The sequence below is a fragment of the Pristiophorus japonicus genome, unplaced genomic scaffold, assembly GCF_044704955.1.
Source record: "Pristiophorus japonicus isolate sPriJap1 unplaced genomic scaffold, sPriJap1.hap1 HAP1_SCAFFOLD_193, whole genome shotgun sequence".
NCBI classification, from domain to species: Eukaryota; Metazoa; Chordata; class Chondrichthyes; family Pristiophoridae; genus Pristiophorus; species Pristiophorus japonicus.
In genome coordinates, this window is record NW_027251621.1 from 704,087 (window position 1) to 717,347 (window position 13,261).

Consider the following 13,261-nt stretch of genomic DNA (forward strand, 5'->3'; position numbering starts at 1 on the left):
GCTGCTGGATCTCCTGAGCTGTCCCCACCCACCATCTGTTCTTTAGGTCACAAGTTTTTTGTTGGACCTCGGCCTTCAGCCGTCTGTCAAGCTGCTTTGTTGCTCTCGAGTTGTGTTGCTGTTTCCAGTCCAAGAATGCCTTGCGCAGTGGGACACTGCCTGCTGGACCGGCCAATGATTTGTATAAGCCGGGGCACTCAAATAATTGGGCTAGAAATTTGTCATGTCCAAGATGGATGAAGAGGCTTGCGAGGTACGATGATTTAGAAACACAAACACTATCATAACAGATGACCCTTCTACCTCTTACCTCAGAAAAAGGCTATTTTAGTCATCTTTACAGTCAGGCAGCCTTTATGTTTCTACCCTCTCCCATCAAAATGGTCAATACAATAATACTGTACAATGATAATACAATAATACACTAATATGCTTTACAAAGCTGCACTAATAGGAACAATCTAATCCTTCCTGCAACATTTCTACACTGCAGTCACCAGTAGTTACCCGTGACAGAGACAGCCTACAGGATTATCAAGATATAGTGGCTTTAATGTAGTAAAACACCGGAGCGTGATCAAACAAAAATTGAGACTGAGCCAAAGAAGGGGATATTAGGAGGGGTAACTGAAAGCTTGGAAGAAGTGGGTTTTAAGGAGGGTCTGAGAGGGAGGGAGGGAGAGAGGGGAATGTCAAGAGAGAGAGAAAAGCAAGACAGCAGCATGGTATAAAGGACAATAAGCTTCAATCAGACAATGAGGGTAAGTGATTTCCTCACTTGTTTATACTTCACATACATTAGCACAATAACAGGCCACGATTGCAAGAATGAGACACAAGATGTCTGGGCACAAATGCACAGAGTACAATGCTGTGTGTTTTTTGATTAGATGTACACTATTGTGCCAAGGCAAGGATTAATTCGGGACAGTCAGGAGGGATTTGTTAAGGGAAGATCGTGTCTGAATAACCTGATTGAATTTTTTGAGGAGGTAACCATGAGGGTCGATGAGGGCAGTGTGTACGATGTGGTGTATATGAATTTTAGCAAAGCTTTTGATAAGGTCCCACATGGTAGACTGGTCACGAAGGTTAAAGCCCATGGGATCCAGGGCAAAGTGTCACGTTAAATCCAAAATTGGCTTGGAGGTAGGAAGCAAAGGGTAATAATTGATGGGTGTTTTTGTGACTGGAAGGATGTTTCCAGTGGGGTTCCACAGGGCTCAGTACTGGGTCCCTTGCTTTTTGTGGTATATATCAACAATTTAGATTTGAATACAGGGAGTATGATTAAGAAGTTTGCAGACGACACTAAAATTGGCTGTGTGGTTGATAATGAAGAGGAAAGTCATGGGCTGCAGGAGGATATCAATCTACTGGTCAGGTGGGCAGAGCAGTGGCAAATGGAATTTAATTCAGAGAAGTGTGAGGTGATGTACTTTGGGAGAGCTAATAAGGAAAGGATATACACATTAAACGGTAGGCCACTTAATAGTGTAGAAAAACAAAGGGACCTTGGAGTGCTTGTCCACAGATCCCTGAAAGTAGCAGGCCAGGTGGATAAGGTGGTTAAGAAGGCATACGGAATGCTTGCCTTTATTGGCCGAGTCATAGAATATAAGAGCAAGGAGTTTATGTTTAAACTGTATAATACTTTGGTTAGGCCACAGCCGGAGTACTGCATACAGTTCTGGTCGCCGTATTATAGGAAGCTCGTGATTGCACTCGAGAGGGTGCAGAGGAGATTTACTGGGATGCTGCCTGGAATGGAGAATCTTAGTTATGAGGACAGATTGGATAGGCTGGGTTTGTTCTCATTGGAACAGAGGAGGTCAAGAGGAGACCTCATTGAGGTGTACAACATATTGAGGGACCTGGACATAGTGGATAGGAAGGGTCTATTTCCATTGGTGGAGGGGTCTATTACGAGGCGGCATAGTTTTAAGGTGGTTGGTGGCAGATTTAGAGGGGATTTGAGGGGGGGGTTCTTTACACAGAGGGTTGTGGGGATCTGGATGCAGAAACCCTCACCATTTTTAAGAGATGGTTGGATGGGCACTTAAAGTGCAGTAACCTGCAGGGTTACGGACCTAGAGCTGGTAATTGGGATTAGACTGGATGACCTTTTGTTGGACAGAGCAGATATAATGGTAAGTACTGCAGGGAATAGAATACGGCCAGGGTGATCTCCTGGACTAGTATCGATCGCCTGGATGGGTCGGAGAGAAATTTTCCCAGATTTTTTCTCCCTAAATTGGCCTGGGTTTTTATCTGGTTTTTGCCTCTCCCAGGAGATCACATGTCTCCGGTTGGGGTGGAGTGTAGAATGTTTCAGTATAAGGGGTGTCGCAGTTGAGTGGGGCGGACTGGTTGGGCTGGGTGCTTTTTGCCTTTCTGCCATTGTTCATGGGTTTGTTTGTAACCTTCAGGGCTGCTGACCGAGGGCCGTACGGCTCTTTGTCGGTCGGCGCGGACACGATGGATCGGAATGGCCTCCTTCTGCGCTGTAAATTTCTATGTTTCTATGTATGCAGGATGCTGTCTGCTCGGTTTCCAAGTGAAAGGTGTGTGCACACACTAGCATAATGACAGCGAAGGTTCACCAGACTGATTCCCGGGGTGGCAGGACTGACTGGGCCTGTATTCACTGGAGTTTAGAAGGATGAGAGGGGATCTCATAGAAAGATATAAAATTCTGACGGGACTGGACAGGTTAGATGCAGGAAGAATGTTCCCGATGTTGGGGAAGTCCAGAACCAGGGGATATAGTCTAAGGATAAGGGGTAAGCCATTTAGGACCGAGATGAGGAGAAACTTCTTCACTCAGAGAGTTGTTAACATGTGGAATTCTCTACCGCAGAGAGTTGTTGAGGCCAGTTCATTGGATATATTCAAGAGGGTGTTAGATATGGCCCTTATGGCTAAAGGGATCAAGGGGTATGGAGAGAAAGCAGGAAAGGGGTACTGAGGGAATGATCAGCCATGATCTTATTGAATGGTGCTGCAGGCTCGAAGGGCCAAATGGCCTACTCCTGCACCTATTTTCGATGTTTTCTATGTTGCTCTGCCTCTATATACTTTGAAGAATAATGGAAAAAGAACGTTTTATGTAAAAATCACAATATCCAAATGAGCACATTAAGTGCACGCGCATATTATGTGTACTTGGACTTTAGGTTCATTTTTAATACAGAACAGTGCCTGGTATCTGTAAACTGATGGGCAATGATGTTCCTTTCACTGCTGTACTGGGCGGGGATTAACGTAGGAACATACACACTGATAGAAGAGCTAGCGATGTACAAGAGGCCATGTCTCTGAGGCAGGATGGATTGAGTGAGCAAGCACATTTTCCATTACAGATTCAAGGACATACTCTGCGTGAATTGTGACATGTAATGATATTTGGCCTTCGGCAGATACTTGCAGCACTATTAATAAAGGATGAGATCAATGCGTTAGTGAGAAACGATATTTGCTCAGAGGATCAAGATGTTGAATCAGTTTGGGTGGAGATAAGGAATAATAAAGGGAATATGTTACTGGTGGGTGCAACAGTTGCTACACTGTTGGACAGAGTATACATCAAGAAATAATGGAGGCTTGTAATAAAGGAACGGCAATAATCATGGGTGATTTTAATCTTCATATTGATTGGACAAAGCAAATTGGTCAGGGTAGCCTTGAGGAAGAGTTCATAGAGTGTATCCGGGATAGTTTCTTTGAATAGTACGTTGCAGAACCAACCAGGGAGCAGGCTATCTTAGATCTGGTCCTGTGTAATGAGACAGGATTAATAAATGATCTCCTAGTAAAGGATCCTCTAGGAAAGAGTGATCATAACACGGTTGAATTTGAAATTCAGTTGGAGGGTGAGAAAGTTGATTCTCAAACCAGGGTCCTTAGCTTAAATAAAGGAGACTACAAAGGTACGAAGGCAGAGTTGGCCAAAGTAAACTGGGAAAATAGATTAAAGAATGGAATGGGATGGTTGATGAGCAGTGGCAGACATTTAAGGAGATATTTCATAACTCGCAACAATAATTTTCCCAATGAGAAGGAAAGACTGTAAGAGAAGGGATAACCATCCGTGGCTAACTAAGGAAATAAGGGATGGTATCAAATTGAAAACAAGGGCATACAATGTGGCCAAGACTAGTGGGAGGCCAGAGGATTGGGAAACTTTTAAAAGCCAGCAGAGAACAACTAAAAGAAAGATTATGAAAGTAAACTAGCACGAAATATAAAAACAGATCGTAAGAGTTTCTACATAAAAAGGAAAAGAGTGGCTCAAGTAGATGTTGGTCCCCTGGAGGATGAGACTGGGGAATTAATAATGGGGAACAGGGAAATGGCAGAGACTTTGAACAAATATTTTGTATCGGACTTCATAGTAGAAGACACCAAAAACATCCCAATATTGGATAAACAAGCAGCTATAGGTGGGGAGGAACTTAATACAATCACTATCACTAATGAAGTCATACTCAGTAAAATAATGGGACTAAAGGTGGACAAGTCCCCTGGACCTGAAGGCTTACATCCCAGGGTCTTAAGAGAAGTGGCTGCAGAGATAGTGGATGCATTGGTTGTAATTTACCAAAATTCCCTGGATTCTGGGGAGGTCCCAGCAGATTGGAAAACCACAAATGTAACGCCCCTATTTAAAAAAGGAGGCAGACAGAAAGCAGGAAACTATAGACCAGTTAGCCTAATATCTGTGGTTGGGAAAATGCTGGGGTTCATTATTAAGGAAGCAGTGGCAGGATATTTGGAAAAGCATAATTCAATCAAGCAGAGTCAGCATGGTTTTATGAAAGGGAAGTCATGTTTAACAAATTTGCTGGAGTTCTTTGAGAATGTAACGAACAGGGTGGATAAGGGGGAACCAGTGGATGTGGTGTACTTGGATTTCCAGAAGGCATTCGATAAGGTGCCACATAAAAGGTTACTGCACAAGATAAAAGCCACCAGGGGTTGGGGGTAATATATTAGCATGGATAGAAGATTGGCTAACTAACAGAAAACAGAGAGTCGGGATAAATGGATCATTTTCTGGTTGGCAAACGGTGCCACAGGGATCGGTGCTGGGTCCGTAACTATTTACAATCTATATTAATGACTTGGATGAAGGGACCGAGTGTAATGTAGCCAAGTTTGCTGATGATACAAAGATGGGTGGGAAAGCAAATTGTGAGGAGGACACAAAAAATCTGCAAAGGGATATAGACAGGCTAAGTGAGTGGGCAAAAATTTGGCAGATGGAGTATAATGTGGGAAAATATAAGGTTATCCACTTGGGCAGAAAAAATAGAAAAACAAATTATAATTTAAATGGCGAAAAATTGCAAAGTGCTGCAGTACAGAGGGACCTGGAGGTCCTTGTGCATGAAACACAAAAAGTGAGTATGCAGGTACAGCAAGTGATCAGGAAGGCAAATGGAATGTTGGCCTTTATTGCAAGGGGGATAGAGTATAAAAGCAGAGAAGTCCTGCTACAACTGTACAGGGTATTGGTGAGGCCACACCTGGAGTACTGCGTACAGTTTTGGTCTCTGTATTTAAGGAAGGATATATTTGCATTGGAGGCTGTTCAGAGAAGGTTCACTCGGTTGATTCCGGAGATGAGGGGGTTGACTTATGAGGAAAGGTTGAGTAGGTTGGGCCTATACACATTGGAGTTCAGAAGAATGAGAGGTGATCTTATCGAAACATATAAGATAATGAGGGGGCTCGACAAGGTGGATGCAGAGAGGATATTTCCACTCATAGTGGAAACTAAAACTCGGGGACATAGTCTCAGAATAAGGGGCCACCCATTTAAAACTGAGATGAGGAGGAATTTCTTCTCTCAGAGGGTTGTAAATCTGTGGAATTCTCTGCCCCAGAGAGCTGTGGAGGTGGGTCATTGAATATATTTAAGGTGGAGATAGACAGATTTTTGAGTGATAAGGGAGTAAAGGGTTATGGGGAGCGGGCGGGGAAGTGGAGCTGAGTCCATGATCAGATCAGCCATGATTGTATTAAATGGCGGAGCAGACTCAAGGGGTCAAATGGCCGACTCTTGCTCCTATTTCTTATGTTGTTATGTTCTAGCATACAAATATGGGACATTCCACTTTATAGTGCATCATTCATTCTTCAGAGGGACACCAACAATGTATGAGTGGAAATGTGTGCTCCTGACACTGCCTCAGTATTGGTTCACAGTGTTGGTTACTGTGGGCAGTTAGAGCAGGTGACTCAAATCCAAAGTCAACCATGAAGGAAAAGGTGATTCTAGTTCCTACCTCCGACGACAACAAGCGAAGAGGGAAGATGTATGAGGAAATCGTGGCCGCTGTTGAACCGTAATCGAGAAGGTGATTTGCTCCTATGCTCTGCAATACACACGCTACACGTCATTAGACATTAGTGATCAAACATCAATTGCCAGTTAGTGCTGCTGCTGTGCGCGAGGAGCTACAGGCCTACACAAGCCATGCACTAGGACCACCTCACCCAACACCCAATCCGAGACTAGCTACAGAAGCAACCAGCACCAAACATCCTTTCACAGCGATTGCTATTGTTGTCACCATGTGATTCATGTCAACTACAGAAACTGGGGTTATTTAGGGCCCAACAAGTGCACATGGCAGGCCATGACTACAGGAAGGGTCTGATTCTCCTGACTCTACACCGCCGAGTGCTGAACACCCGGTACAGATACTTGTTTGCTGACCAAGGAAAAAACATTTAAATGATAAACACATTTAAAGTTCTGTTGAAAGCGCTTCACAAAAACAGTGCCCAACAGGCTTGAACAAACCACCTTCCTTGAAAGAGTTAGTATCATTTCCACAAGTCAACACAAAGAGCATTCCTACATCCCATGAAATGAAAGAGAAGGACAGGAAGAGGTTTAGGGATGGAGCTGTTATTTCAGTGGTACCCTTGTTTAAGAAGAGAGAAAGGGATAGACTGAGTAATTACAGGCCTGTCAGCCTAACCTCAGTGGTGGGAAAATTATTGGAAAAAATTCTGAGGGACAGGATAAATCTTCACTTACAAAGGCAGGGATTAATCAGCATGGATTTGTTAAGGGAAGGTCGTGTCTGACTAACTTGATTGAATTTTTCGAGGAGGATCGATGAGGGCAGTGTGTATGATGTAGTGTATATGGATTTTAGCAAAGCTTTTGATAAGGTCCCACATGGCAGACTGGTCACAACAGTAAAAGCCCATTGGATCCAGGGCAAAGTGGCAAGTTGGATCCAAAATTGGTTCAGAGGCAGGAAGCAAAGAGTAATGGTTGATGGGTGTTTTTGTGACTGGAAGGATGTTTCCAGTGGGGTTCCACAGGGCTCAGGACTAGGTCCTTGCTTTTCGTGGTGTATATCAATGATCTAGACTTGAATATAGGGGGTATGATTAAGAAGTTCGCAGATGATACTAAAATCGGCCGTGTGGTTGATAATGAAGAAGAAAGCTGTAGACTGCAGGAAGATATCGATGTACCGGTCAGGTGGGCAGAACAGTGGCAAATGGAAATCAATCCGGAGAAGTGTGAGGTAATGCATTTGGGGAGGGCTAACAAGGAAATAGAATACACATTGGGCTCAATTTTGCCCATGCCCATTTTCTGCCGTATTGCCAGAGTTATGCCGTTTTGCTATGCCAGAAATATTTTGCCAATGTTTCCCCGATGTATAATTCAAATTTGGCGTCGTGCAGAGTGTCCAGTTGCCTAAGGGGTGGGGCGGGGGATGGGTGAAGCTGCTGTCTGCACCGAAAAAATGTTGCACCTTCTGCGCATGCACAGAAAAAAACCCGGACATTTTTGACGTTATTTCAATGGACACGCATGTGCAGTACAGCTCCAGGTTGGCAATTGGCCATTTTTAAAGAGCCAGTTGTGTGTGTGACAACGTTGGGTGCTGTGTGAGAGCATTGGAAAAATCGCAGCTGCAGCGATACAACGCAGTGCAAGGATGTAGAATTTCTTACAGGATGGACCACACCCAGGTCTTGTGACTTCTCCCCTTCTCTCCCCTCCCTCCCCCCCAAACTCATAGCAGACTTGTGCCTGGTGCAGCAGCCTTCCGATCGGCACCTCCCTTACCGCCCCCCCGCCGGCCCGCCATTGTTTTCCAGCCGAGCCCTGAGCCCTGAGCCCGTGTCCGGGCGCGGGGCAATTCTGATGGTCGACGCTACGACACTCCAGCCTTGCTTGAAAACGTTCGGTGGTGGCGTGTGAGTAAAAACATGAAAACTTCAGAAATCCAAGAAACTTCCATGTACTCCGTTGAAAGATTAAAAAAAAGTTGAATTTTATTATTGATTTTTTTAGAGTGTTCTTGACTCCCTCCAAAAACTTTGATGAAAAACAATGGCATCTTTCAGCGCCGATGTCTCAATGTGCGCTGCTTTCTGTTAACTCACCAGAAGGTTTTTCGGGAGTGGCCAGATACGCCGACCCAGGATTAACATTTTTGGGCAAACTGCGAAAAATGCTGAAAACTGGCACAGACATGACATCAAAAAAAGCTAACGGAGAAAAATCGTAACGCAAGCAGCTACAGCGAGATTCCAGGGAGAAACTTTGAATTAAATACTTACGTCAGAAAAAATGGCACATGCCAAAAAAACGGCGCAAATAACCTGGGAAAATTGAGCCCATTAAATGGTAGGGCACTGAGAAGTGTGGAGGAACAAAGGAATCTTGGAGTGCATGTCTACAATCCCTGAGAGTAGCAGGCCAGGTGGATAAGGTGGTTAAGAAGCCATACGGAATGCTTGCCTTTATTAGCCGAGGCATAGAATACAAGAGCAGGGGGGGTTATACTTGAACTGTATAAAACACTGGTTAGGCCACAGCTGGAGTACTGCGTGCAGTTCTGGTCACCACATTACAGGAAGGATGTGATTGCACTGGAGAGGGTACAGAGGAGATTTACGAGGATGTTGCTGGGAGTGGACAATCTAAGCTATGAGGAAAGATTGGATAGGCTGGGTTTGTTTTCCTTGGAACAGAGGAGGCTGAGGGGAGACCTGATTTGAGGTGTATAAAATTATGAGGGGCCTGGATAGAGTGGATAGAAAGGGCCTATTTCCCTTAGCAGAGGGGTCAACAACCAGGGGGCATAAATTTAAAGTAATTGGTAGAAGGTTTAGAGGGGATTTGAGGGGAAATTTCTTCACCCAGAGGGTGGTGGGGGTCTGGAACTCACGGCCTGAAAGGGTGGTAGAGGCAGAAACCCTCACCACATTTAAAAAGTACTTGGATGTGCACCTGAAGTGCCGTAACCTACAGGGCTACAGACCCAGAGCTGGAAAGTGGGATTAGGCTGGGTAGCTCTTTGTCGGCCAGCGCAGACACGATGGGCCGAATGGCCTCCCTCCGTGCTGTAACTTTCTGTGATTCTATGATTCAGTGTCAGTGTCTGTCCCCTTCCTTCGAGCTGCCTGGTGTGTTTGATTCCCACTCACAGGTTTAAACCCCACGAGAAGTCCCAGACAATGGCTCCGATTAGGTAGCAGTCCTTAATGGGCTGCTTAGGATGATGAGAGATCAAAAGGTAGTTTTGCTGGGCTTTACAAAAGATACTAATATTTTAAAATGTATATTCTAGCCTTTAGAAAGTCATTTGGGTTAACAAAAATGCCCACTGGCTAAGAGTTTCTATAGGTATATAAAAAGGAAAAGAGTGGATAAAGTAAATGTTGGTTCCTTAGAGGACGAGACCGGGGAATTAGTAATGGGGAACATGGAGTTGGCAGAAACTCTGAACAAATATTTTGTATCAGTCTTTACGGTAGAGGATAATAACAATATTCCGGCAGTGGATAGTCAAGGGGCTATAGGGAGGAAGGAACTTAACACAATCACAATCACTAAGGAGGTGGTACTCAGTAAGATAATGGGACTAAAGGCAGATAAATCCCCTGGACCTGATGGCTTGCATCCTCGGGTCTTAAGGAAGTAGCGGCAGGGATAGTGGCTGCATTGGTTGTAATTTACCAGAATTCCCTGGATTCTGGGGAGGTCCCAGCAGATTGGAAAACTGCAAATGTAACGCCCCTATTTAAAACAGGATGCAGACAAAAAGCAGGAAACTATAGACCAGTTAGTCTAACATCTGTGGTTGGGAAAATGTTGCAGTCCATTATTAAAGAAGCAGTAGCAGGACATTTGGAAAAGCAAAATTTGGTCAGGCAGAGTCAGCATGGATTTATGAAGGGGAAGTCATATTTGACAAATTTGCTGGAATTCTTTGAGGATGTAACGAACAGGGTGGATAATGGGGAACTAGCGGATGTGGTGTATTTGGACTTCCAGAAAGCATTTGACAAGGTGCCACATAAAAGGTTACTGCACAAGATAAAAGTTCACAGGGTTGAGGGTAATATATTAACATGGATAGAGGATTGGCTAACTAACAGAGAACAGAGAGTCAGGATAAATGGTTCATTCTCAGGTTGGCAACCAGTAACTAGTGGGGTGGTGCAGGGATCAGTGCTGGGACCCCAACTATTTACAATCTATATTAACAACTTGGAAGAAGGGACTGAGTGTAACGTAGCCAAGTTTGCTGACGATATAAAGATGGGAGGAAAAGCAATGTGTGAGGAGGACACAAAAAATCTGCAAAAGGACATAGACAGGCTAAGTGAGTGGGCAAAAATTTGGCAGATGGAGTATAATGTTGGAAAGTGTGAGGTCATGCACTTTGGCAGAAAAAAATCAAAGAGCAAGTTATTATTTAAATGGAGAAAGATTGCAAAGTGTCGCAGTACAGCGGGACCTGGGGACCTGAAACACAAAAAGTTAGTATGCAGGTACAGCAAGTGATCAGGAAGGCCAATGGTACAGGGTATTGGTGAGGCCACACCTGGAATACTGCGTATAGTTTTGGTTTCCATATTTACAAAAAGATATACTTGCTTTGGAGGCAGTTCAGAGAAGGTTCAGTCGGTTGATTCCGGGGATGAGGGGGTTGACTTATGAGGAAAGGTTGAGTAGGTTGGGCCTCTACTCATTGGAATTCAGAAGAATGAGAGGTGATCTTATCGAAACGTATAAGATTATGAGGGGGCTCGACAAGGTGGATGCAGAGAGGATGTTCCCACTGATGGGGGAGACTAGAACTAGAGGGCATGATCTTAGAATAAGGGGCCACCCATTTAAAACTGAGACGAGGAGAAATTTCTTCTCTCAGAGGGTTGTAAATCTGTGGAATTCGCTGCCTCAGAGAGCTGTGGAAGCTGGGACATTGAATAAATTTAAGACAGAAATAGACAGTTTCTTTCACCGATATGGGGATAAGGGGTTATGGGGAGTGGGCAGGGAAGTGGAGTTGAGTCCATGATCGGATCAGCCATGATGGTATTAAATGGCGGAGCAGGCTCGAGGGGCTGAATGGCCGACTCCTGCTCCTATTTCTGATGTTGTTATATGTGTGGAGACAGTAAGTGGCACCTGTAGCAAAGTGACAGAGTGGCACTACACTTGAAGCAACTGTTGGACGGTTGGTAATTGGAGGTTGTGCAGAGAATAAGGTGGGAATGAGGTTGGTAGCCCAGCTCCCACAGCAGGGCACCCTCTCCATAGGAAGCATGCCTGAAAGGAGGAAGAGGACTTGAGAATACCGCTGACCACAACTACTGGTACTGCCAGTTAGCTGCAGGGTGTCCTTACAGCTCTGAAACTACCTGTTTACTGACCCGGTCAGTTCCAGAGAGGTGCGGACAGGTAGACCTGCCTCTGGCAGTGAATGTGGCTGGCAGGTGGGCATAGTCTCTCTGTAGTGCAGCAGGACTTGTTTGCCACCTCTTATTCTTTTCTCACAAAAAAGACACAAGTACGGGGAGACTGCCTCTGGGTAACCGACTGTCCCAAAACCTCATTGGCAGTTCCGGGCACTCAGGGGCTGGAATTCAGGCAGCAAGAAAGCTGGTGCACCGCTGATTTCTGACCTGTTTTAAGCGCCGGGAGTGTGGAGGCGGCCGTCCAATCAATTTTCAGCTGATTGAAGTTTTTTTCCGGGGCGGAAGTTGAGGCAGGATCGAGTGTCTGCCGCTGCGTCACTGCGCGTGTGCGTCACGTGCTCCCTCCCCTCCATTAACGGCAAGAGAATCGGGGATTTTTAAACTTCGGCCCACTGGGCCACCAGGGAGGGTTTCAGTCGGGCCAGCAGCCTGGAACCCAAGAGGGGATGCCAGGCTGCCCGCTGGTGGCCCGACCAAACCCACGGGCACAACAGTCCGGCCGGCGTGGAAGTCAGCCGGCTCAAAAAGCTATATGACGGCCGTGGCATTCGGCCCTCCCCTTTAATTTCTGCTGTACTGCCAGGGCCGAGAGACAGGAGACACAGTGCACCGACAGAAAAAGCTGTTGGGGGCACCGTGCGACGGGGCATCCATTTTTTTTACCTGAATTTGTGTCGGTGTATTTTTCAGGTGAGGGAGAGCAGTGGTGCACGTTTTGATGACGCACTTGCGGCGGAATTGGGTCCAAGCTGAGAAAAATCCCCCAGCTAAATTTGGGTCGGGGCGGCCAGTTGACCACAAAGTGGTGGCCGTGGGATTCCGACACATGCCCGCCGCTAACGGGCAGTGACTGGTCTCACCGAGACCCGGAATTTCGGCCCCACAGTCTCCTGACCAACTCAATGTAAACTGGAAAGAACAAAAAAGGAAGAACGAAGGTTTAGAATAATCTAAATAGTTCTGCTACAAATCTACCTCCAGGGCATTTAAATGCACTTTCATAAACAGCACACCCAGCACCCCATTTTATTTGGCAGATGACTGAGCACTACATCGGTGTAAATGTTGCAAAATTGCATGGACGATTAAATAACACCATGCAATTTTGCAATGTTTATGGCAACCATTTTGCGCCTGTTAATCGGGCCTAACCAATCGGAAAATCTATCCACTGTTTCTTTGAGAGAATTCCACAGAAAGGCTTTTCCCCAAGCAAAGCCAAGCATGCCAAGTATATATGAAGGCTCGAAACAGGATTTTACTCACAGTGTTGTGCAGCATGTTTGCCCTCTGTCTCCTGAGATCCGCTTTAATTAAAGCTGTTAAATACAAAGAGAGACATTGTCAATTCATTTCCCATTCCCTTTCTCTGCTTTCCGCTCCTCCTTCTTACTAAAAAAATAATCAGAAGTAATCCAGCCCCAACACCGAGTGATCCCAGGAACTTTGATACCAACATTGTGACCCTGGAGCACAGAGGCACCAACATCAGGTAATCCTGGAATAATCC

The 13,261-nt window shown here is 45.3% G+C and overlaps 2 protein-coding genes across 5 annotated transcripts in view; one reads left to right on the forward strand and one right to left on the reverse strand.

Annotated features, from left to right (window-relative positions):
* Nucleotides 1–13,261, forward strand: part of erg28 (ergosterol biosynthesis 28 homolog) — an 88,541-nt gene that overhangs the window by 23,883 nt on the left and 51,397 nt on the right. The window lies entirely within an intron of this gene.
* Nucleotides 1–13,261, reverse strand: part of flvcr2a (FLVCR choline and putative heme transporter 2a) — a 275,876-nt gene that overhangs the window by 7,278 nt on the left and 255,337 nt on the right. For 2 of the 3 annotated variants that reach the window (XM_070870918.1, XM_070870917.1), the window contains 2 exons: nt 13,018–13,070; nt 6,291–6,380 (listed from right to left, as the gene is read on the reverse strand). In XM_070870918.1, the coding sequence (XP_070727019.1) occupies nt 6,291–6,380; nt 13,018–13,070 (143 nt within the window). The remainder of the gene's footprint in view (nt 1–6,290; nt 6,381–13,017; nt 13,071–13,261) is intronic. The other variant, XM_070870919.1, reaches the window with a different exon arrangement.